Below are 27,154 nucleotides of genomic sequence, written 5' to 3' on the forward strand. Positions count from 1 at the left end.
GCAAATCTCATTACTGGATGCTGCTTATAGATCGTAAAAATCAAAATTTAATGATTTTTTTTTAATTTGAAATTGATCAGCTACCAGACAGAAAATTGTGACAGTATAACAGAAAAAAATTCCAATTCCAAGGTGAAATTTTGAAAAGAAATGAATTCCATTTTGGACGGATTACGTTGCAGTTTTTTTCGTCAACAATTTTATTTTCAAACTTTTGTAATTATCTCTTACTCGTCTCGTAGTTTCTATTTTAATCTCGTATCACGGACAGATGTCTAAATATAGAGGAACGACGAGGTTTCGCTTCTTCATTTCACGAATGTACCACGTTCGGTTCCCTCATTAGAATGGCAAACCGGAATCTTATTTCTTTTGAATCGAGCGACTCCTGTTTCCGATTCTTCTGGGAGCAAAAAGAAAAAAAAAAGAAGTCCGCGGCTAAATGCGTTTCTCATTCAGCTTCTTAATTGCGGTTGTCCGACAATACGCGGAAAAGAAACGCAAAACCCGTTCGAATTGGAAAAAAGGCAACAGGCCAGTCGTTTGATCGTGTTATATCCGATAACGATATTAATGTGTTCGACATGCTCACTCAGTTTTAAACAGAACCTGATTCCGCGCATAATGCATTTACTATTTCGTTAGTAACAGGCCGCGCATTAATTATTTATGCCTCTCGATATAGATAATCGTCTCGAGATTATGCTGTATTTAGAATTGGCAAACGCTCGCGTGAATTCAACGAGGATGGAAAACGACCAAAAGTCACAAATTAGTTTTATCTAGTATCTTTTGTCACGAGACGTATCGCAAGCATTTTCAACTAGTATTATTTACATTATTAATTCAGATTTCTTTGTTTATTTTTCCAACAAGAATATTTTTATTTCCAACCGAAATGAAAAACGACACGCGGGATTATCATTTCGCATAGCTGCGTGTTGCTTAATAGAAACTAGACTTGATTCCGGTGTATAGTTTAATAGTGTTCACAGCGCTTAGCTACAACTTGAACTTGCTTTAACAGTTCTCGTCGCACTTAATTAGAAGTTAGCTTAACTGGCATCACAACACTTTGCGGTAGTTTCTTCAGCCTGGATAAGACAAGTACTAATCTACATGTGAAGAACAATGTTTCCAACCGAACGGAACAAAAAAGTCCCAATCCTCCTCGAATCGAACGAAAATTTTCTAATTATCAAGATTTCCCAATTACAAGACGATTGGTATCGTCAATAGATCGCGGTCACTCACACTTTTGAGAATCTAATTAATAACAAAATGGGATCTCGACAGGAAGAGAGAGAAAGAAAAATGGAATGTACAAGGATTCAATTAACGAAAAGAAACGAAAGGAAAAGTAAAGAAGAAAAGGAAAGGGGCGAAGGAAGTTCGAAGAATTTGAAAAGTAAAATGAAATAGCAATAGTTGACGATTGAAAAATGCTCAAATACTCTGTGTGTGTTTTTCCACATTGCGCAGTGAAAAGAAACAAAACAAAAAAAAAAAATTCTCGAAAAAGAGAAAGAGAGAGAGAGAGAGAGAGAAAGAAACGCAGCTAACTTCTCTAGAAAATACATCAGTTTCTCTTCACTCGGTATAAGTATGTATAGCGTGCATGGTATACATGCTCGCGCATCGGTCGCTCGTTCGCGCGGTTCTCCAAGCGAGTTATCAGGAAGAATCGGCGGGAGGGGAAAGGAGAAAGCGAAAGAGAGTAGCCAGTAGATACACGGTTGGTAGGAGCGATAGAGAGAGGGAGAGGGAGAAGGAGAGGCCGCTACCAACGACTAGTTACACGTATGAAATAATCTATTATCTGGAAAGGGGAGTTATCTGGTGCGGGCATTGAATCGCCAAGGTCGCGGTGAAGTCTTGACGGAGAAAGGAAGACGGAAGGAAGGCTGGTAGACAACGACGGCGAGAGAGACGGAATGACAGATAGAGCGATAAAGGAAGAGAGAAGTCTCAGCGGCGGTCAACGAACCTCCTTCAGCTTGGTGTGCACGGCCCGCGCGTACATATGTACATACGTACATACGTACATACGTGTGTACCTACGTTAGCGATGTTACCGGCGCAGCCGCGATCTACGTATGTACGCTACGTACGTAACGTAAGCAAGTATAGGAGGTACCAGCCTACCATTCAGCCGACGCTGCTCTCGCTGCTTAGGCGCCCACAATCTACAGGGTGTATCCTTGTACTGTACGCAAACGCGTGAACTCTTCACTGCCGTGGCCCGCATCGCTCACGCGGTGTACCGTGACTGGCTCATAAAAATCGCTCAGTTTGTTTACATCTCATGGTATGGTGTCCATACCAGCAGCGAGATTAAGTGGAGTTAACAGCTGTTGAGATTGTCGTCGAGAGGCGAGTAACAGTTTGAACGGAGTTAGAATTGGAAATTGAAAAGCATTTGACAGGTTATATGGGAAGTTTCTTCACACTCGGAATAAGATTTATTATAGTCTTTGTGAGTTTTCATTCATTTTCAGATGAACAGATTCAGACGACAGAGAATTTAATTTCAATTAATCAGACGCTAAACATGTAGTTGTTGAAGCATTGAAAATACCGTAATAGCTGAAGACAAGCAGCGTAAGAATTATTGATTGTATAATAGGGGTTCAGGTAATTAGATTCAGAAATCAGACAGTAAGTAAACTTTCGTTCTAATAATAGGAGAAGTTAATCACTGATCCACTTCATTGCGATACTTCGTTCATGTTCAGATAAATGGATTCAAACGACGGAAGTTCATTTTGTTCATTTAATTAAATGTCGAATTATTGAGAATACTGTGATAACGCAAGACAAGTAGACATGGATGATTACGTGATAAGAATTGATTGTATAGGAGTTCCAATAATTAGGTTTAGTAGGCAGAGTCGGACAATAAATAATATAGAGGAAGAGAGTCACTCATTGATCCACTTCATTATCTGACTTTTCATCCATGCTCAGACAAATAGATTTAATCGACAGAGGTTTAATCATTTAATTAGATGTTGAATCTAATTAAATGTCTAGCAGACATAGATGATGTCTTAATTACGTGATAAGAATTGTCGATCGTATAATAGGAGTCGAAATAAGTAGATGCAATCGGAGACGGTAAGTAAAATTTCATTCTAATAGAGGAAGGAGAGATTCATTTCATTGTGATTTTTCATTCGTGTTCAGATAAGTAGATTCAGTCGACAGAAGTACATTAATCATTGAGAATCGCGCAATGGCGAAGTGAATAGAGTTGAAAAGTTTTTGACAGTAGCAAGACAGACAGATGGAGATATTTGGCGTTACGATTATATTCTGGTATTCCGTGTAACTTTGAATTCGTTCAACAAACATCTACCTGCTATCAGTTTTCGTTCGTCTATTGGTAGAGGTTTACGCTCAGATAAGTAGATAGAGTCGGTAGAAGCTCATTTAGTCAGACACTAGGAAGCATTTCGTTCCAATAGATGGAGTTCAGACACACGGAGTCGTTTTGCGAATACGGCATCCAACTAAACCGAATAACCGACGGTCGGGATCATACTTCAAGTTAGACAAGAATGAAATAAATGAATTCTCTTAATTTAAAGAAGAATTTTCGATTTTTATAATATTCTGTCCACCATTGTTTATGAAGTAGCTCGTTTGTCGCGGATTCTTAAATATACGTCAAACATCACCGTATACGAATCCGTATACTTATAAATTTCTAATCATCGAGCAGCAATTTAAAATTTAGTCGCACGAACTCGTCCGAATTTCAATGGAACGTCATTCAAAAATTTCGTGACATTTGGCGGAGCAATTCTTCGCATTTCCACGCGTCGTAATGACGCTCGCGATGCTTCCCATGATAGGAAACACCCAGTATACACGCATCAGAGTAAAGTGCCTCCCAGTGCTTCCTTCTCCGGTTCGCCTCTCTTTCTCATCCAGCTCCGTTCCCTATCCAGTTCCTTCTCCCCTCCTTTTCCATCGGCGTCTCTCCGCCACCTTCGCCACCTTCTTCCTCAAGTTGGACTCTCTCGTTTCCCTGGCTCGGCGCGCGCTTCTGGAGTACCGCGGCGTCTCAAAGCTTGGAGGTTCCTACTAAATAACAAGTAGTCTTAGATTTACCTTAGAGCGCAGCCTTCTTATTTCCTTTGTCACGTCCGCCGCAGCCTCCTGCCAGCTTTCCCGATAACGGCCGCATCGAAATGACGTCCCTGGCGTCTTCGATAGCCACCAGACCCAATAATTAGGAGGAATATCGAGAGCCCCGCGCGTTCCCATTGGTTTCTCCTGTGAGAACACTGTCGGCGAGACGAGAGTGTCGATGCGCCTTTGCTCTACTCGCGAACACGTACCGCCGCCGGAGATGCCGAGTCGCGAGTCGTTCCTTTTCTTCCCCTCCTCCTCCTCCTCCTCCTCTGAGAGATCGCGTTAAAATCGCCATGATGATACACGGCGAATTTGATTCAGTGAGAAGCACTGAACTATCTCGTCGTGATTGTTTCGCAAAGAGGGAAACAACGGCCGTGTCCTGCGATTCAGTTGTGCACGAGAGACTTTCAGATTTTATTCGTCCCATATCGTTCTGGAAGCGGCGGACTCCGGCTTCGAGAAAAATCGAGCCGGAGGAATTCCAATAAACATTGAGAGGCCGGCTGCGAGGAGTTTTAATGGGTGTGAATGACGCTAAAAATATACAATCCCCGACGAAAAAAAAGTCCGGTTATGGACATTTCCCCTCTATAATTATATTTTCCGCAACCTGCAATCTCTCTCTATAACAAAGGTGAACCTTCGTGCTCAGCATCGGGGAAATTAATAGATACGAGCGTCGTTCGATGTTTTTCAAATTAATTGTAAATCGCTAATTTTACTCAGGTGCGCAATAACGATTCGTCCTGACGATCGCGAGCGTATCCTGTTGAAATCATACGAGAGAAGCAGAAGAAGAAGAAAAAAAAAGAAGACGTTCTGATCTGGCCGCGTGAGATCGAGTTAATCTATTTTAAGCCATTACTTTAAGTACTACCCTAACTGCTCGATGTGTTTCTCGCATCCTCGTGCTATCGTATGGCTGGCTTCGAAGCAACATCTTAGACATATTCTTAATTAATAAACAAGCTTAAATAGTAGCTCATTTTGACCTTTCGCTTGCCAACGTTCGAGGAACTGGTAAATTTTTATTTCGCAAGCTGAAGTCGTTAACGAAGTGAGATTTTTATTTATTTCCTTGTCCATTTTTTCACTTACCGATTCGTTGTAGCTTTTGTAAAAAGCTGAAAGTTGAATTTATAAAATTTCTGGGAAAAAAAGACACAAGGATGACACTTTACTTTCGAGGTTCCATCTATGAATGACCTTGAGTATCGATGCGTTACCTTCCTGCGTTCCTGACGGATAGTCGTAGCCATTCTGAAATGTTTTTTTTTTTTCCAGTAATTTGTTGGCCAGACGTTAATGATACGAGCAGCAGAACACGCGACGAGAAAAAGAAATGTGAGCCTACACGAAATCTGGGAATTCTTGGAGAGGATATCCTACATCCTCCTTCCTATCCAACGACCAGAAAACGCGTTGTTCAGCGTTTCTCGAACCCTGCGGTCGTTATGACCAGAAGCATCATCATGCTGAAACCACATCCGTATCCCTGTAAGCGACCGAAACGCCTCACAAGACTTGGAAGTTCATTCTGGAAGTTGCGAAGTTTTCAAGTGCGGAATATCTTGCTGTTGCCTAACGAAGAGAAACTTTAAACGATCTTGAAACACCAACGTATCATAGATCAATGAAATTTCTCTTGTAGTCGGTTAGGATAACGGCTGGATAAACGAGCGTGCAGCGTCTCGTTTAAGATAAACGAAGAATCGTAAGACGATTAATAAATTTCTGACGATTCACATCCCATTATGTTTCTTTTTTAGGTTGTAACGAATGAGCAAGTAAACATGAAACATAATACACATATGTGGAAATACAAAAGTAAAGCGTCAGCTTATTTTTTTAAAAGTAAAACTAAGAAAATAATAGTCGAGAAATAAAAATTCACCAAAGAAGCAGCCGTAGTATGTAATTGATTTACGTAAGCAATTTTTCGATTGAAAGTAGTTACCACTTGACGAAGAATTACGTTTGCAAGCGTTAGCTTTGTAGCCTAACGCTTCACATTAGGTGGAGCAGTATTTACATACTACACGTTACGTGGAACCGTATTCACATCGAGTATTCTGTTTCTAACTGTTCATAGCATCCCTGAGTTTAGTTGACATCTCTATATTTAGCACGTAAGGATTCCGTTACGCCTTGCGCTTCGCCAAAGTTTTCCACGAAGCGGCGAGCATTTGTTACCATTGGTGCGTGAAGGACATGTTCGCCAAGTAACGTGTGGCGCGATGCCAGTGATCGAAAAGGCCATCGTGGAAATCATATTCGCGATAAAATTCTCAACTTTCTCGCCTCTACTTATTTCCAACTGTTATTTGCTACGTAAACGTTTATTTCTCATGTATGTTTGCTTGTCAATGAATCGGCCAATTTAATTGTCACGTTCTCGAAAATTGTATACAATAGTCTAAGTAATAATACTAATAGTCTCTTTTGAAATTGAGAAATTACCATTAATATTAAAAAAAAAAAAAAGCGTAGCTTTGATCATATTGTCAGAACAATATACTGCAATACAATGAATCTTCTTAAGGACGGTCGAGAAATGCAGTTGTTCTAAGTTTAACCGTCTCAAATATAACCGTTCATATTCTAAGTTTAACCATCTTAATAACCTTCCTTAATAACGCTTGTTTGATCTATTTATTACGATCAAGGATGCACGCTTCGCCGTGGTAATAACAGCCTTTATTAAAATTCCATTGTGATAATCCAATCGGGACGAAGACTGGATGTCTAAATTTGGGTAAATGGTGGTCCGTTAATGGGATTAATTAAACATGGTGTTTACCTGGTATTACCTTTTCACGATATTATATTCCCTCTTATTTTTCCAACACGTTACACGTAAAAACGCGCGTGTATCTCGATGGAAGACGCGACCGGTGACCAGAGTGTCGAATCGGTGAAAAGAGATAGAAAACAGAGTGGTCAAGGAAGGATGACAAAGGGAGGAAATGGCCTCCTCCCCCACCCCCCGCCCCCTCTGGTGTCCCTAATATTGCCGCTCTGGAAAATATAGATCGACTAGGCTGCAGCTAAAGAAGCCGAAGAGAAGTAGTCGAACAGTTGAATACTTGGGTCACGCCCAAGTATTCTTCGATAAAAGCGACCAAGTACCTTTATGCTACTCACTCACGCTCTATACAAGGATATAGTTCGTGCTCCCTTTTTTATCGCACGGTTATTTCACGCGCGTCAATGGATCCAGTTGGCTTTCACGATACGACGATTTTCAATGTATACCGTTCGCTCGAGGACGCCGCGCCGTACGGATACAAGTAACAACATATTCCACGCAGCTGAGAAGCTGCGAATTTTGAAAAAATTTTTTTTTATCAATGGCTATTGAATAATGACGTTGGTATAAAAATTTTGGTCGTGAAGGATTATGAAGTGAAATGGAAATTGGTGGATGAAAATTGCAGAATTGCTGGAACATCGAAAATATCGTTTGCATTTTGTCGTTTTATAAAAAGGACGTGTCCTGTTAATCCAGTTGTATACAACACCTCCGGCTCACGTTGTAGCGGCTTAATAGATCTTTCGGTCGAATCGATATTATTGCGAAACATATGTTATTGTATCGTACAATATAGGGCAGCTTAATTAATACGTTAACAATTGAGCTATTGATTACGTATTACCGCGTTGTGCAAGCGTTTGTTCCTCCTCGCGTCGGTTTTGCGAAAGATTAATAGCGAGTTTATCGACAGTTAATTGAAATGCTATCTCCCAGACACTCGTTTTACTCGGCTTTCGCTTTAGGATCCAATTCCGCGCGAACAATTCCGATTTTTGTGTCAGCCACGAAATTCTATAAATTAGGAATTAAATATCAAATTCTGAATCTTTTCATTCGGAATACCATCGTATTGCGATAGTTAATCGCAACACACAATGTCACGCCTCAAAAATTCTCGCTCGTTATTCGAAATAAATAAAAAAAAAAGGAAAAAAAAGAGAAAAGAAAAATTGGCTAGCTCGTTCCGCAACGCCGAACCCCGCACCGAATAAAATTCGAAGCGCACACCGGCAAGTACAACAAACTATGGGAACCGCGTGGTGGTTTAATGTTTGCGGTATAAACGTCTCGAATTTTTTTCCCGCCAACGTTTATGGGCGCGTAAAGCGTTTTAAATCGCCCGGTTCGGTAATTCGTAGCACGTATTATGCCCGGGAACCGCGCGCGCATACGGTAATTTATCGATCCTGTTATTAATTCGATCCCCACCCCGGCTCGCCACGGTCTCTAATTAATTTGATTTTTCAGCCTGTGTGTGTGTGTGTGTATGTGTGTATGTACCATTCGCCCATTCACTTGTCGATTTACACTGAGCGTCACCTTACGCTTAGGGGCGCCGCTTTTTGCCACGTGAAAGCCCACTGTGATAGGTTAACACGCTGTAATTTTCTGACAAGGAAGGAGGGAAAAAAGGCGATATCTCGGTTGCTGGACGTTCGTTGATTCACGCGTATATTCCACGATCTTGTTGCGCGCGCGGCACTGTCTTCTCTCATCAGGTATCGGAGATATACGACAATCCCTCGGCCAATCAAAACGAAAACATCGGCCGCGGTTGGATGTAATTATGGGATAAGGACGTTAAGGCGGCGGAATTCCGCTTCGCGGAAACACTCGCCGCTGTACTAACGAAGTGACGGTGAAAAACGATGAGAACGCTATAGAACCGTCGCGTTCGCTTCGTGCTCGCCTCCTGCCTAGTATTCCAGTATGTGTAAACTTTGCTTAGAGCAACGCATACATAACCTCCTGTGTCCTACCTGAGATGTTTCCCGACAAAGTAGCCGATGTTTGTTCTACGGCTGACAACCCCTTCATCCCTCCAACCGATTTCTGTGCATCGAAACACGATCCGGATTCTTCTTTTTTTTTTTTTGTTTTTTTTGCAAGTCGGATGAAGTGGAAAAGTCACCCTGGAAAATCCTTTTTTCCTGTCACGTTGATTCGTTTTATGCCGCGTTGATTTATCGACGAAAGTACAGTTGATTGTTTTCGTGTGCTTGGTAGGTACTTTGAAAGGGAAGAATATTATAATTGGAGAGTTTATTCCATTACGTTTCGTTTCAAAGTTGGTTATTTCGATATTCAGAACTTTCTCCCATGTAATACGTTTGATGAACACTCGTGTTATTTAATTGAAACTATTTCCATCTATATTTTTCGTTTATCTCGCCATAAATTCATTTTCGAACCGAATGAAACGTGCGTGATAATTTTGAAAATTACGCGACATCGAAAAGATTTAGATTTATTTTGATTGTGAAATATTTTTAACGCCACAATACGTGACATAAATAATTTACTGCGATATTACTCGACAAGATATTACGCGCAAAATATTAAATTTGGGCGTCAGTGTCAATCATTGTAACCAAAATAAAGTACAGCATAAACAGATTCAAAGTATCATTTCGCACTGGTTTCAAAGGTTTCAATTAAAAATTTAACGAAACTGTCAGAGTCGTTCGTTCCCTTTCGTTTAAAATTCTCATTTTAAGTTTTTTAAGGTTGTATTTTACATACAAGGTAAGAACCTTGAAACAGATTCTTCTTTCATTTGATATGGCATTCATGAAAACGATGCCATTCAAACGTATAATTATCATATTTCTCACGCAATCAAAGCCACGCATACGTGAGAATGATATCGTGATGAAGTCAGGCTGGAACAATGACTTGGAATTGCTCTAATTGATTCGTTCGTCTCTATCTTGCGAACTCCGGAACTGAGTTTTCGTTCTCTCGGAAACTCCGGTACCACCCGTGAACAACTAATCATGGACGTTACTGCACAATGATGACAATTTGAATTATTCAAATGGTAATTACATTTGTTAATTAACGACATATTTGCTGTCACGTCTTCTTCAGTGTAACCAACGGTACGAACGCCAAGTCGCGAAGAAATTAATTCATTCTGATGAATTTCGCAGTGCGAAATTAATTAGTTTTCTATCAGCAGGACTGTTGAAACATATTTTACAGATAATTGCCCCGCACGTTCGTATTTATTGGCTGAGATGACGAAAAAGCGATGAGATCGTTCATTAAAATTTTCTCCTATGCACGAAACATATTTAAATAAATAAAAGATCTTTTAGTGTACCGAAAATAAAACACGAGCAATGAGAATATTTTCTTTTCCAGTAATTACCTTAATTAGTTCAAATAACTACTACTTTAATAATTATAAATTTCTATTTTAATAGTTATAGATAATTACATTAATAGTTGTAAATATATGGATTATATATACCCAATAAGACATACATTTTCTTCATATATATATATATATATATATATATGCATTCGTAGAATCAGTAGATTAAATAATATCGAACCACTTGTTCGGCAAATTGCACAGTAATAATTGGCGATAAATTTGCGAGGAGTTTGTTTTGTCGTGGCAATTTGTCCGCACAGATTTCTACGAGAGCAACGTGCAAGGTGTCCACAATGGCAAAACACGAGCGCAATTCGCGCTCGCGGGCTTTAAAAACGAAGCGAGCGCGTCGGTTGTAAAACTTGAGGTCGCTAGTTACTTCCAGGAAGGTTACCAGGTTCTTCGCTGGCTGTTTTTACCGAGTTTAATTGAACCTTCGCACAACTCGGTGGATCCATCTGTTTGTTTCTCTTCTCGCAGCATCCTTTCTGATCCCATTTCTGCTTCGAATCTCTGTCGGTGGTTCACCCTCCGACAGAGAACTCCACGAAAGAGTTTGTGCCTTTATTGCAAGGCACGATGCATCTGTTACGCGTCCTCCTCGTCGTAAAAAGACCATGTCGTCTGTATTTCGTGAATCTTGGCCTGCAAGAAGCCTCCCTTCCGAGAACCACGGCGTGTAGGTATAACGTGTGATTTCACGTTTGCAAGGAACGAGCGAGAGCTTATTGAGCGCTTGTTCATTTTTGATGAAATCCTTTTACGCGTCACGAGCGTCGTAACTGGCGGTAATAAAATATTACGGCGCGATTCAGTTGATTTCCCTTCGCGATCACGGGAAAGATAGAGGCATTTTCGGTAATAATTAATTTCCACTGTTTATTCAAACAGAAACCTGTTTACAGAGTCACTTCGTATTTTAATTTCAATTAACTGCGTATATTATGCTCAGTTACGTATCGAAAATATTAAAATGTTATAATTATGTTAATTAAAAATATTGGAGACATTTACGGAGTAGGAAAGTTGTAAATGTGGTGTTCGTAAATGTGAAACTTGTTGCTCCGCCAGCTCTGTATCTTTTTCGTTTAACAGAAATATTTTAAAAAACCTTAACGAACGATGCACGTGATAGTATATGTAATTTTAGATTGACAAGTTACTTTCAATTATCAGTTTTATTAACTTACGCGTGGTGAAACTCTGTGTGGCAGAGGCAGAATGAAAAGACGAAGAATATTTTTCGAGTGCTTATGCCGATAAAAGAGCCGTACCCGAGGCTGAAAGCTCGACGATAAAAGCGGTTCGCAAATCGTTGCCACCGATGCCTTGTGATTTTCTTCGAGGGAAAAATCACTTGGAGCGTTGAATCGTGCGATTGGGAAAAGCCATGTAATGTTCTTATGTATAAAGTAAGTTAACCTTTCGCGGGCCAGTGGTTTTCCTGGGGTGAAATCGCCATTTTATTTCAGCTTTTCTGACGGTTTTTCCTTGTGTTTGAAACAAAGTTACGTTCAGTTCTTTATTTGTAGAACTCTTTGCTTCGGCAAACTAACACAGAACATTTATTTATTTATCTTAATATAGAACATTTTTCACCCTTCTTTTTTCGTTTTCGTCGCTTTCGTATCTGTAACGTGTCGACCCTGTCTCTCTGTCGTTTGAAAGTGCCCGTACGAAATGTTTCAGCTTTTCATTCTTCAAATTCAAATGCTTAATTGTACTTCTAAGTACTTGCGATTATACTCCAAGAGTTTATTAGGGATTACTACAAAATTTACTTTATTACCTCGTAACGTTACTGCCTATTTACACGTTGGAAGCTAATCGTGCAAAATTTAAGAAAAAAAAAAAAGAAAAAAGGACACTTGAGACTGACCCAAATTTATAAGGCGCCTTTGGAGTTTTCTAAGTGGAATTAAATTCCTGATTTGCCACGCTGAGTTGCAGCACATACATGTTACAACCGTTACCTTACCCTTAACCTCATGTTATAAAATCCACGGTTTCGATGAGTTTCCAATAGCTCCTAACCTAAAAAACGACGGTTGAGGTGAAACAAATGACGAGCGCTCAATCGTAAGTCGGCATCTCGTCGTCGGATGGACGACACAATCGATAAAGTGCGACCCAGTGGATCGTTTAATGCCCTCCCCAGTAAGAAACGGGGAGACTCACCTCTGCACTTTCCACCAACTTCTTCGAAAACGTTAGATTATAGTATACTTTCGATGCACTCTCTTCCTTCTCTTTCTCTCTCTGTCCCTCTTCATCCCCCGCCCCGTTCTCCACTCCCTACAACCTTGTTCCGCTCTACCACCTGTGTTTCTTTCGCGTTGGACCCCTCCCGGCTAAACTTTTGGCCCATTAATTTACATTAGGACATTTTTCAAGAGTTCCCGACACCCGTGTACCTTAAAATCGGCGAGCTCTTCTTTTTCACCGACCTCCCTTCTCCAGCAAGAGCCCTCGAGTTGTCCGGCGTTACGCTCGAGTTCTTTACCATTAAACGACGAAGCAGAGAGGACGATACCCATACATACAAGTCGGATAACTTTATTACTCTTTATATCTGGCTTTTTTATTATTTTGAAGCGTCAATGGAAAATGGCAGACCGTGTGACCGATTCTATCGCGACTCTCTCACAGTGTGACAGGGATTTTTTTTCCCATCGGACAGTGACGGAGGGAGGGGGGGGGGGGGTTCTCTCATGAATTAACGAGCAAACAGTATTTATAATTCATGCATCTCCGTCAGATCGGAAATTCTAAATAACGAGTTTTACGATGGCGAAAGTACGCGAGAGCGAAGTGCTTTCGGAAAGTGTTTCGCATTGATAACTTGCATAACTTGGTTTACTGCTACGTAGGTTCGACGAATTAGTTGCCTCTCAGAGAAACTAAAAACTGTGTTTTTTTCGACAGAGAGGATTCGTTCTTTTCTTTTTGTTTAGAATTGCAGCGGATGATTGTAGACGTGGACGAATCAAATTCGCAAGTGGTTGCGGCAATTGTGGTTCAGACGAAATATTGAAATCTTTGCCAGAATCATGTGAAGAATTTAATGAATTAATATATTTGTAGTTTTTCTACTTGTAAGATGAAATGTTTCATTCTAGAAGATATATAAATTGTTTTTCAACGTTTTGGCTTTAAAGAATTTTACAGAAGCGCCATTTGTTAAAATGCTAAATTACCAATTCTATTCCGTTCACGGTTGGAGCGAATTAATATATAATATACATAATTCATTATCATCTACAGACGATTTTTACTTTTATGAGTAAACTGATTATACCGTGGAATTACTGGCAAATATAATTACCAAATTATTATGCACTATCGTTGTTATTACATTTTAATTATTTCGCGAATGTTAATAAATTGATAGAATCAAAATATTCTATTTTCGTAATTGAGTTATCGGAGCCGGCATATCTCGTGAAATTAAGTTAATTATATACACGTGTGTCATTTATGTAAAACGAAAATCACCCGCGCTTCAATCGAAATATATTACACACACACACACACACATATATCGCTACAATAATTTTCTCTCATTATAAATTTATAATTTCTGCTCCTTGATACGATATAATTAGGCTCTCGTTAAATCTTTTTTTACGCCTTATTAACGATGTTAACGAGACTTTAGCTCTATCAAACTAAAATAAAATCCAATCAAATTTGTAATAGAAAATTAATATCACATAGAACGAATGTTTCATTTTCATGGGCACAGGAGAACGAACGATGACAAAATGCATACGTCCGTCGAAATTAAAATGATCAATATGGTTTGCGTTTAGATCATCTTTCAAAATCATTATTAATACGAATGTTGACACATAACATCAAATTGTATTTACTGATTCAATGAAATCTCAGCAATTACGTGACGAGGATATTGAAATATTCCGCTCATATTCGCGCATTAATTTTCTGCATTTATTGTCTCATTTACACGTACATACGTTCTTGTTACTTCAGTTTTAAATGCGGATTGCTTAAATTGCGATGATTACCCGTCATGATACAGATAATTATTATTTCGAATTATACAAATACACGGAATTGTATCCCTAGAAACCTGCCAACGTTGTTCAGCAGGTTAGTAAATTATTGACTTTATTAATTGATCACTCGTAGGCTTCCATGTTAACGTGCATCAGGCTGATGTAAACAAGATGTAGAATACATGTATATTACATCCAAACCTTACAGCGACATGCACGCAGGATCACGAACATACCCTCGCCGCCATGTACTTGGAAGATTTTCAAACTCAATTTCCACGAAAAGGAAACCCCCTCTATGAACTCTAAGCCTCTTCGGTTGCAACATAAATTACGTCGCGTCATCCGTGTACAGTGGATGCATAATTACTTTGCATTACAGTTTTAATTACTTATATAGTGTGTCTTGCTCATATGGTATACTAGAACTGCGTGAATTTGGTGATCTAGATAGTAATTTGGAATTAATAATACGTGATGGTAATAAAGTAATTGACAATTAAGTTCAATTCAATTGACAGTTAATAAAGTTAGACTTTCGTTTCGTAGTTTACTTTCATCTCTTGTATAATTGTTACACGTACAGCGAGAGAGATTTGGAAATAATGAATTTTCTTGTTACGCAACAATCAAGATTCTAAATTATCCGTAATTTGTGTTTAAACATGCAATTTCCATAAACAGATATTTAAGATAAAAATACTTGAGATAAAATGTATTCCATAAAAATATTTAAAATAAAATGTATTAACTTGGAGAAACTATCAGAAATATGGATTTTTTGATATATTGTTCAAGTAAATGGTTTTTTTGCGAAATTATGGTCGTTAAAAAACACTAATTTTATCAATTTACAAAAAACACTAATTTTATCAATGTATATCTTCAGTAATTTCTGGGATATTTGACAAAATGTATCCCGCAGCTTCAAGGGTAGCTTTCACCCCATAAATGACTGCCAATACCTGTCAAATATTTTTTCGAAGACTACATTTATGTCAAATTTCATTAAAACCAATGATCACTTCATACACTTCATGTTCCTGTGGAAGTGATTAATAAATTTTCACTGGAGGATTCTAAAACAGCATCGAGAAACGAAGATTCTTTCTGAATCGAAAGATGAACGAAGAATAAGTACAGCAGCCCCTACTGAAGTGGACGCTCGAGTAGAGACTATTGTAGCTATACTCGAAAAATCATTCAAATTCAGGAATTCATACGCGAGAATTGGCAGTTGGTATTTTCATCGAGAATGTCAGAGCGGCTGTCCTTTCCCTTTGAAATTTCGCGATCCGAATTACAAGTTACGCGCGCGTGCGAAATTTAACAGATAATTTTCCGTAATTGAGGCAACCCGGAGAGAACTTTTCCGCGTTTCCGCAGAACCGCGGCAATATGCTCCCCACTCGGACGCACACGCCGATTGTTGCCGAGCATTTTTCACACGTCACGTAGAATACAAACGATTCCCTTTATCACGCAGAACGCGCGTGTGTTGGTAAACGTTTCTGAAACGACATTTCCATTTTCTCTGTTTCAGCACACGCTAACGGGCCACTGCGGCAAGGTGATGGCGGCGAAGTTTCTTGGCGAGCCTTCAAAAGTAGTTACCGGCAGTTACGATCGCACCCTAAAAATTTGGGACCTGCGTAGCAAAGCGTGTAAGTATCGCAGTGCCAAACAAATAGGAAACGTTTAACGTGCACAAGGCATAAGGTTTTACATCTCTTAACCGTAACTCGGGACACGTTGTTGCGCCATAGACAGAAAATAATGTACGGCATTACCGGCAATCGCGTTCCCTCGTTATTCTCATTAGTCATGAATATTCAGTTAATATACTTGCTAGCGTCGAGGGGTTCGGAGAGGGGAGGGGAACAATAAAAGGAGCTCTGACTGTTCGTGTGTACGTCCATTACAAACGACACAGAACTTCAAACCACCCCTTGAACTGTACGCGGGCGAATTCTGTTTCAGGAAAAAACGAACGACCGTCAGTCACGATTTATTATCGATCGTGAAATCAATCAGCGTGTTGCAGATTTACAGCGAGGAAACACTTTCTCTGCGGAATACTATTTCTGGCAAAATGCTTTCGATCAAAGTGTTGGAAAGCATTCGAGAACGTTGAAATCTCTTGTGTAAGAGAATTTCTGTTTCACAGAACGATATATTTCAAGCAGATGGAACAACACTTCGTACCTGAGAGATTTTTATGCTTTTCGAATGTTATTTAAACGTTCAAGTATCTGTGTTTGATCTTTAAATAACTTGAACTAACTTCACCTAAATTCTGTGAGATAATAGTACTCGATCTAAATTCTTGAAATCGAGTATGAGTGTCTTCTTGTTCGAATTTGTATCGTTTGAATTCAAATAATAGTTTGATCAGTTTGAAGACTGATAATATTGCAGGTAGAGAAATATGTTGTAGCGTTTCGAAGGAGTTCGGTTGAAGTATTGTGGTTAGCTTATCAATACGCGAACCAGTTTAGTTTTCTCTCGATTCGCAGTTGAGTAAAAATAAAAAAGTTGTACAAGTGGAACAGGTCAAGGAATTGAACATCGTTCTTTAACCGTTCGAGCGTGAAATTGATATAATCTGGTATTATCCGACTCTGGCATTACCTGGTATTAACAAGTATTATCATTGTTTTGTTTTGAAATTCCTCTGCCGTTTGACACGCGTAATTGCACGCGTCTCGAGGTGTTGCATAAGAATTCGTGATTACCGACGTAAGTACAAGTGTTAATTTACAAGTGTCAACTATTTATTCCAAATATTTTCATGTCGCGTAACAAATCATGTTACGAAAAACTTCCCACACGTGGGTAGTTCAATTTTCTCGCGTCTTTACACTCGATTCTTAGCACACTCGTCTCTCACTGCTTTCTCGCTACTTACGACCGCTCGTAAAACCATTACACACTTAATTCGAGTCATCAGGAGGCATAACGTCGCTCGCAGCAGAGGAATCTAAAATAACGTCGACGTGATTGCGCGATAACTTCGCCAGCTACGATACATAAAATAGGTGTTACCCTATAAAGAAAAGAAAAAATTGAAACTTCCATTCCACGTCGAAACTGAATTCAACTCGTCCTTTGTCGTGCATTCGCATAACTTTCGTCTCGTTGTCGTAACTGTAAAGAATAGCAAAGTTCCGGGATACTGCCCGGTAAATTTATTCCACTCTTGCAAATAGTTAGAGCATCGCATGTAAGAAATTATATCGCGGATTTTTCAAACGAGACGTTGGCTCCGGGCCAGGGCCACGTCCACGGACTACGTGTCAGTGGCTGCAAGAAGTTCGAGATACAGAGAAACAACAAAAATTACTGAATCAGAACGGTCGAAAAATGAAAAGGCGGAGGCGTTGACGTCGCCAGCGAATATATCAGTCGCCGGAAACGTCTGCATTTTTAAGAATGAAGACGCAGAAGGACGTGTCAGAAAGATATCTTTTTCTCTCTCTTTTTTTTTTTTTTTTTAAATCGAACTCCTCGAGAAACAATCGCGCAAGTGCAAAAAAATCGAGCCAAGAAGCTCTCGGAAGTGTTCTCAAGTCGCAAATCTCATCGCACGGTAATTATAATAGTAATCGAGTCACGTTATTCATACCTCGCGCGTAGTTCGCCGCGTTGATTATAATAACTTAACGCTTGAAACTTCGCGGCATCTCCCGGGAGGATTTTTAATATATTCGGGGTTGAAAGGCGACGCGGCGCGGCGCGGCGCGGCACGGTGGTGAAAAGGATCGAAACGAAAGGAGGTGATCCTTCGTTGCGTCGTCACTTGCCGAGATTAATTAACACGATAACGTTCTTATCGTTCAGTTGGCGAAATCTTTTCGAAGTTTTGCTGGGACCTGCAGTTTTCTTGTCGAAACGCGGGGACGAGGCTTTTGTTCGTGATCGGCGATGACGGCTCTAACGGATGGATGTTTCACGGATAAAAAGGATTCGATAAGAAATTGGTAAATTCATGCGGGGGATGAAATGCCGGCCATTTTCAAGGTAGATGGGACGAACGATTAAACGGGGAAGTTACGGACAAGAAGAAATTTAATTTAGATCAGCTTGTAACGAGACAGCCTTAATTCTGTTCCGCCGGTTTTAATATAAAAGTTCCGCCAAGTTTTTTGAATAGATTATTTGGCGAATCGCCCAGTGTCTTAAAACTGAATATTTCAGCGCGAAAATTTTAATGAAATGCAAATTGCTTGTACACAGACCGTTAACGAAGACGTATAATACGTTGTCGTTGTTGGCATGGAAATTTCATTTTTACCCCCGTCCCCCCTACCCTTTTTCCCTTTCGAACTGTATTAAGAAGAAGTTCGCCGCGCGAATATTTTTAATATTCATGTTTCTACTCTTTTCCTCGAGCAACAGGAAGCGTTTTTCGCAATTTCTCTTAATATTTTCTCTAATAGAGAATTGAAGCAGAAGTCTTCTAGATTCAAATCTTTCGCAGAGAAATCTTCTAAATTTTAAGTTCCAGTAGCACAAGTACCGATAATCGAATCAATTTCTTTTGATATTTTGGTTCCAGAGAGAAACTTTAAAAGCAAGAAAATTTTCACTCTGTACAATATTAAATTGAATACATATATCAATTGCTCGGAAATTTATAAATCGTGGAATTTTTAAATGATGTAATAAAATTCGTAAAATTTTGTGTATTATATATTTGATTTATATTAAATTCTATTCCACAGAATTATTTTCACAAACTTTTGCGAGCTTCGACACACGTTCGCAAGTTCCATCGTTTTCAGAAAATCTCAGTGGAAAAAATAATATAATTTTTTAGCAATACAAAAAAAAAAAGAAAAGAAAAGAGGAAAAAACAATTGAAAGAATAACGAAATGCTATGATCTCGTCGCGTGTATCGAGGATCTGTGATACACATGTGTCAGCGATGAAAATAATTTAGTCTGCTGTATTTGCTATATAAACATTTACGTGGAATCTAGTCAACAAATATCGGATTATTTTAGGAATAAGCACCGCATAGAAATAAAACTGTTAGTTCCCCGTCTCTGCAATATCAATTTATGCGCACGTGAAAATTGTCAGCCGCGCTCGCACGAGAAATATTCATCCTAATAATACGTACAAAACGATATCTTTCGTTAGATATCACCCTACATCCCTCACGATTTAACGATATATATTTTCATCGTATAGTTTTAAATTTCTCTTCAAACAAAAAGCCCACTTTTTCATAATAAACAATTTTTACGTAATGATTCGGGACTACGTTTCAATGAAACGAGACATTAAACCTTTTTTTTTTTTTTTTATGAAGAACAGCAAGGCAATTTTTGTAATTAAGATTGTTATTTGTAAATTGAGAGATAATAAGTAGACATCGTGAAAAATTTCATTTTGCAACGTTCGACCTATTCTTTCGTTGGATCCTTTAATTCGTGGTTACATATATGAAAATTGCTCAAAAAAATGGTATCCTTGTCGAAGTACGAGAAACGCAGTCGTGTTTACTCTCTTTCTCTCTCTCATTATTGGAACTTCGTTTCATTTCGGCACGGAGTATTCTACCCCCTCAATAACAATGAAGGGTTAATTATCCTTTTTGGTTGTTTGCACAAAAGTTCCGTGTCAACGGGCCGAATGCGGCAACAATCTCGCGGCGACTTGCGGCTAAATTTCACAATGATCGTTCGCTCGGATCTTGCAAATTAATACGAGCCGGCGCGCTATCATCCGTGGCAGGGCTACGTCGTGTATCCTTTGTCAATAGAACTTCACCCACCCCGATAGAGATGGTACACCACCGGCAGTACCTCGGTAGCTACCCCTGTAGCAATGTTGACCAGAGTGTAAATCGATATCTCGGACGGGAGTTCTTCGAATGATATGGTTTCACCGAGATTAGTCAACCGTCCATAGGAATCGAATTGTAAATCCCGCATACATTTGCAACCGATTGGCAAGCTTTCGTCGCCCATCGTCCCATATCACTTCGAGCCGTGATCAATTTACTTTTCTCACCCTTTAAATTGCCACACTTATTTATCAAAATGGGCCGTGTTTTGGGCCGTTTTTCCGCGGAATAGCCACTTTCGCGGCCGCCGAATTATCACGTTTGCCTCTTTTTCTCGAAAGTGCCGCTTATCGCGCGAGATCTCGGCAGGAAAGCACGAAAGCGACGAGGGTCTCTTGGTATACTCTCGACCGGCTGAATCTCCAGCGACGATCTGTACTTCATTTTCGGGATATGACCGCAGCCGAACCGGTCCCGAACCGAGGTTGCAAATAATCTCGGCTTATCCCCCGTTTTAAATCATCAATCCGGTAATAAAAATCCGATTCCTCCGCGTAATTTTCTCTCCAAGTGTAAGGTGTTTCGGTGAGATTGCACGACGGGGAGGAGGTGATATAATTTTTTTACGACGAGAATGAATCGAGAGGCGACGCGAGTGGCTGTCGATTATATCGGGGTATCAATTTCGAGGTTTCACTGAAAGTGTGTCCAGGAAACAGAAGAAACCTCACCTTTCGAGGCTCTCTTAGCTGTACAATTAATGCTGATTTGAAAAATGTACGAAATTGCGAGTCAATTAGACGTATAATTTTACTTGATTGAGACGACGAACCATTCTACATTGATTTAAATATTTCTCCGATTACGTGTAATTGATTTAAATATTTCTGTGACTAGAGTGTCACGTGTTCAGGTATCAGAGCGATGAAAATTATCTCCATTTCATAACTGTTCAACTTTTAGGAAGACTCTTAATACTGTCTGACTACGATGGTCTTATTCTACTTCCGGTCACACCGTGAAAATTCCTTGTTCTTCTTTGCATCGTCTTGTAAAACTCATTAATGAGATCCTACAAATATTCTTGCACTTTGAAAGTTCAATAATTTTCAATTTTCATATTTGTTTTCTAAATCTACATTTTTCAAATTCGCGTTCCTAGTCTACTAAAATGATCACTGTCTCCGAATTCTTTCTAACCCCACCTTCTGGTCAATTCACTCTGTAAATCGATGATAGAACAGCAGAGGAAGGATACGAACACTCAGAGAATCTAAATACGGAAAGGCGAAACTTCAATCTTTTCCCTTTTTTCCCTTTTCTCTCTCTCTCTCCAAAAAATAGCGCAAACGCGCTCAAACGAGTTCTTTTTTCTCTTTCAATTCTCTCTCTCTCTCTCTTTCTTTACACGTATAAATATAAAGCAGGTTTAGCAAATGCAGCGAGGCACACTTGAACCGTTCGCCCGAAATTTGTACACTTTTACGAGTTAAATCCGAGTTAATTTCACACAGGCGGGAGGGGAATAGGGGAAGAGCGGTGGCCAGGTTGATACACACAGACGCAGACCGGACATTCATTTTGGTTCGGTGGAGGGGAGTGAGTTCTCACGCTTTTGTCCGTGAACGCGGTCCTACGGGCAAAATAGTGAAAACCAAGCGGCGGCCACCGCCGCTGCTATCAGGGAAAGGCGGACGACGGCGGGTAGTGGTGGTACAAAAGTTTCGCGCAAATAAATCTCGCTACGCAAGGAGCGGACAATGGGGAGCGCCGCTGCTGAAAGCGCGTTTAAGCGTGAATTATTGTTTAGCCAGGACGCTTTAAGACAAAAACCGACGCTTAAAGTGGATCAGCTGTTTTCTATCAGATTATTGTTACCCCGTTTCCCTGCTGGCTCCCTATCGTCTTATTCGTGTTTCGCAGCTGCATCAGATTAGGGCAGATACAAGCTGCAGCCGTTCCTTTCCGTTTTAATTGCCGTGTTTTCGTTTATATAATACGGCGAATGTTCGACGAAGATATCCCGCCGGCGGAGGAGCACGACGATCCCGTGAAATCGTATCATACCTTCTTACCTTCCACTTGAATAATTCTTCAGCAAATGCATGCTAATAGTTATCGCGCTCGGAATATCTGTCGCGTCGCGTTGATCTCATTTGAGGTTTATTTTCATCCTTTTATTTATAACGCATCGACGTATGGCGTGTTTAAATACTACCCGACTGCAGGTCGGTGATTCTGGTTAATTAACTGCGAAGCAATTTTTGACTATTTTCAGGATTTACCTGAATTAACAAGAATCGCTGAGAATCACACGAGCACGCTATTAATCGATGTGTCACACTGTTGAACGCAATTAATCTGTTGTACGCAATGATTTATCTATATTCGTGCGTTCTCCTTTGTCCTTTCGGTCTTTAAATCCGTTTCATTCGAGGATATTTTCGTAATTAGCGATACACGACGCCACGAACAAGCACAGAGCACGTAATTTGTTTCCTGTTTCAATAATTTTTTCTTTCCTTTTTTTTTTTCTTTTCTTTCTTTTTGCTACACGCTTGGTGCTTATATCTGAAAGATCCATTACTCATTCGCGGAAATCGTTTCATGCCGCGTGTACGCTTTCACGGTGGATGAATTGCTTGACACAGGTCGTTAGAAATGTAGATTAGTCTCAAAAACTCACAAAAGAGGGAGCGTGTTCGCGGGATTGAAAGCGCTCGGAAGCACGCGCTTATAGTTAACTGTAATCCATTGAGAACCCTTCTCGGCTAATACGGGTAGCGGGCAGGAAAAGTGAATCGACGACGAGAAACGCTTAGGTACTTTAGTACTGTACTTCAGTTGCTCGAATCCGGAAACTGGTTGCTGTTCCAGAGGTTGCTGTAACAGAGGAAACGGATACAAAGCGCATAAAACGCATATGTAAACTTTGTGTAAATACATAGGTAACATATGTACGGGGCGATTAATACTCGCGCATCGGCGAGTTTTTGTTATCGCCGAGCAAGCAAAAATTGAAAACTCGTTTGATTCCATCGGAGAGTATTCTGCCGGTGAAGAAGACGAAATGAACGTTTCTTTTTTTTTAAATAAATTGACTATTTACAGTTGTCATGAGTCTCTGAGAAAAGACTAGTCTGTTTCAAGAAATTTAATTAAAACCTTTTAAATTGTCTTTCACAGATGAAAGATTGACATAATTATGATTATAATATTTTTATTTCATTCTCTCGTGTCTTAAACAATAAAGGAATTGAACTGGAATTGAAAAGTACGTTCGCAGGAAATTAACTGTTGCAATTAATTTCTATTATACAATTTTTCACAGAATGTGTTTCTTCGTGTGCCAACTTTCTTTTTCCTTTTTTCAACTCTTTGAGAAAAGTTTCACAGAAAAGAGCGAGAAAGCGAAAGTTACCTAATATTCTTTCGAAGAATTTAGTATGCCTGCAGTAAAAGAATCCCGTGACAAGGATTATTCGAGGATTGACCGGCGGTCAATTATTGATTTCGTGTGAACACGAGGCAATCGTAAATAAAGTCAGGCGGCTGACTCCGAGCTGTCCGTTCGTACGATTATGAATTTTACATAGAAATGTCCGTTTCACCATGTCGATGGTGATCTATATTAAGTCAAAGATGATTTACTAGCTTCGATCAATTAGCTTGTCGAACTTACCACGACGATACGTCGGTTATCGATATCGCTCGAGGCACTGTGCTTCCTATGAAGATGGAATTACCTGGTCCAATTACTTCGTGGCGATGCATCATGCCCGTCAACTTAGGTGTACCGACGTAAGCAGATTTTATGTCGGAATGTGGAAACACGCGATCCGATTGATATTTCAGATCTAGAAACGAGATTGTCACTCTCATTCTTTGTACGACGGAGCATTGTTCTAATACAATAATACACGCGTCGGAGAAAATTTTTAGTCTAACTGATTAATTATGATTAACATTAAAATGGTACTCAATAGTTTATTAAATAGTATTCCTGCGAGGAAACTACTGTAAATATTTTTTCTAAGCTTCTAGAAGAAAGTGTATATAATTAATTTAATAGAGTTCCTAATTAATTAATTGAACATTGTTCTAATACAATAATACACGCGTCGGAGAAAATTTTTAGTCTAACTGATTAATTATGATTAACATTAAATGGTACTCGATAGTTTATTAAATACTATTACTGCGAGGAAACTACTGTAGATATTTCTTCTGAGCTTCTAGAAGAAACAGTGAATGATTTTTCAATGTGTATATAATTAATTTAATAAAGTTCCTAATTAATTAATTGAACAACATTTGATAAAAGTTCACAATAACGATTGGACGTTTAAGAAATTTTTTGCTGCAGTATATACGTGGATACCTGATGCGAGCTAAATTTTATTTTTTCAGGTATAGAAACAAAGTTCGCGGGCTCGAGTTGCAACGATCTCGTGACATCCGACGGTGCTGGCTCCACGATAATTAGTGGTCATTTTGATCAAAGAATTCGATTTTGGGATACCAGAGCCGAGTCCAGCTCGAACGATATTTTACTGGAAGGGAAAGTAACGTCGCTAGATTTATCTCGTGGTGAGTATCTCTTTTTCTTACACGCTTTACACAGCTTCCTCTCAACTCTTTTGTCATAGTTATTTATAAAATATTTATTTAGTTATTTAGAAAATATATCAAAATTTCTTTAAATTTCAAAATAATGTTCTTTGCAATATTTTAAATTACATTTAAAAAAAAGATTGTAAATAAGGGAAACGTGCCGAAAAAGATTCCAAATTCTAATATTGATAATTAAATATACGAGGAACGTTCATAAACGAGGAACCATGAAATTACTGGATGACTAGAAATTAATTTCACTGTGAGTACGTACGATATTTCAAAGAGAACTGCGCACGGTTAAAATTTTATTCCACGAATCTATTAACATTCCATTAATATTCCGTGCTGCTTTTTGAAATATTCATATTCGGGAAACATCTGTTAAGTCGTCATACGTATTAATGAATTCGTCGGGAAGACGCAGGCACCGTTTCATTAATTTCGGTAATGCGGAAATAGGATGCGGAACGAGACGATATTGCCGGAGACTATAAAATTCTGCTCGATTACATCGCGCCAGCTCTAATGCTTTTCCTTTATCATTCACCGTAATACATTATGTATACTTCCATTAAAGTATAATATACTATTCCTTAGGAAACGTGGCCGCTAGATTCACAATGAAACCGTTCTCGAACGCCTCCCCATAAGATTTATACGTCTTGAAAGGGAATTATTTACTTAGCGGATTCGTCTCGGTGCATTTTATGCTGCGGTAAACGTATTTCCTTTTTTCACTCTTCGTTTCCTTTTTCTCTCATTCTTCTTTCCCCCTTCCTCTTCGTTTCTGTCGTCGTTGGACTAACAGTACCACGCGATACCGCGAGAAAAAAAGCCTCGTCACTCGAACGAAATGAGAACGTAATCAGCAATTGCCTATTATGTTTGTTCAAACAGCGTGGTCGAAGCCATTCTGTGGCTAACCATATTAGCACAACCAATTTAACTTTAACATTAACGACATGCAAATTCAAGTAGCGACACCTTGCTTGTTTTCAGATGCAAATTACCTTCTCAGCTGCGTCAGAGACGACACGCTGAAACTCATTGATCTACGGATGAAGAAGATCATTGGATCATTTACGTGAGTGGAAATCTGAAACCGTACATACATACGCACGAATCACGAGATAAGATAGAAAAATAAGTCTGCTACTTTCGAAATTTTACACCGTTTTGCTTCATTTAAAATTTCTAAATTATCATCCAAGTGATCAAAATTTCAAAGATAGTTTAAAAGCGTTCAAAAGTGGAAAAGAGGAATTTCGTGAGAAATTTGTTCTACCGACGAATAATATTAACGTTGGAGCTTAGTCTAAAAGCTTATTAACTTTTGATTTAATTTAACAATTTAATTTAATTTTGATAAAACAGCTTCGGAATTTGCATTGCTTTGACTTTTAGCGCCGATGGGTTTAAAGTCGGCTTCGATTGGACGCGAGCAACATTCAGTCCAGACGGTCAGTACATAGCTGTCGGATCTTCGGATGGATCCGTTTTCATTTGGTCTGTCATCACGAACACGATTGAAACGGTGCTGAAAAACCATTCGTAAGTAATCCTCCATATGTAATTATCAGCGATCAATCAACGACAATGAAATTAAGTGTGTTTTCCTTCAATCGATTACTCATCAAGCATGAAAATTATTTAATTCCGATACTTTATGAAATAATGCCTCCCAAAGACCGGTAATTCACCATCGAGCAAAGTAAATGATGCTTTCTGATTTTTATGCAAAACGAAGTTTCGCCTTTCAAATATATTCGATCCGTGATATTAATCAAAATTTATGGAAGCACAGTGCAAACGGCGCGTCTATTATTTACGTGTTCATTACGAATACTAAGTGGTGATTATTAACCCATCAGAATGAATTATTTCATTAAACTCTCCGATTGTCAAATGAAGTATTTAACAGATATTTTTAAAAGCTATCCCGATCTTCAGAAACGAGTTTTGCTGTTAAATGTATGAAAGAGGAAAATCACGAGCCAGCATCAGTATAAATATTAACGTTTCGTTAGCAATCTCGGATTGATTACAACCATTGGCATCAAATCGGGCAATCAGAAACAAACCTAATTCAATAGTACGAGTAGCAAGCAAACACGGCGTTGAAGCAACGATTGGTGATTCATGCTACCAATTCAAACTGTACGGTATAACCACTTACATTAATTTCATTGTGTGGTTTAATCGAGACGAACCTAGGCTGACGATTAATCGTACTAATCGCGTTTCTCTAGTTCGTTACTCTGATCCATCGTTTCCTGGATAAAAATATCAAACAACTGTTTTCGAAGGAACATCTTCAACAAAGATTCACCGAGTTTATACATTGTTGGCTAACAACGAAAATTGCTACTATTAATCGCGAGAT

At 39.2% G+C, this 27,154-nt stretch overlaps 1 protein-coding gene across 2 annotated transcripts in view; it reads left to right on the top strand.

Annotated features, from left to right (window-relative positions):
- LOC122535103 (autophagy-related protein 16-1-like) overlaps window positions 1–27,154 on the top strand; it is a 230,500-nt gene that overhangs the window by 176,976 nt on the left and 26,370 nt on the right. For both annotated transcript variants that reach the window (XM_043666330.1, XM_043666329.1), the window contains exons 2-5: window positions 15,903–16,023; window positions 24,565–24,744; window positions 25,771–25,855; window positions 26,176–26,322. In XM_043666330.1, the coding sequence (XP_043522265.1) occupies window positions 15,933–16,023; window positions 24,565–24,744; window positions 25,771–25,855; window positions 26,176–26,322 (503 nt within the window). In that variant the 5' untranslated portion in view covers window positions 15,903–15,932. The remainder of the gene's footprint in view (window positions 1–15,902; window positions 16,024–24,564; window positions 24,745–25,770; window positions 25,856–26,175; window positions 26,323–27,154) is intronic.

This window comes from Frieseomelitta varia, unplaced genomic scaffold (genome assembly GCF_011392965.1).
Source record: "Frieseomelitta varia isolate USP_RPSP 00005682 unplaced genomic scaffold, Fvar_1.2 scaffold_67, whole genome shotgun sequence".
Lineage (NCBI taxonomy): Eukaryota > Metazoa > Arthropoda > Insecta > Hymenoptera > Apidae > Frieseomelitta > Frieseomelitta varia.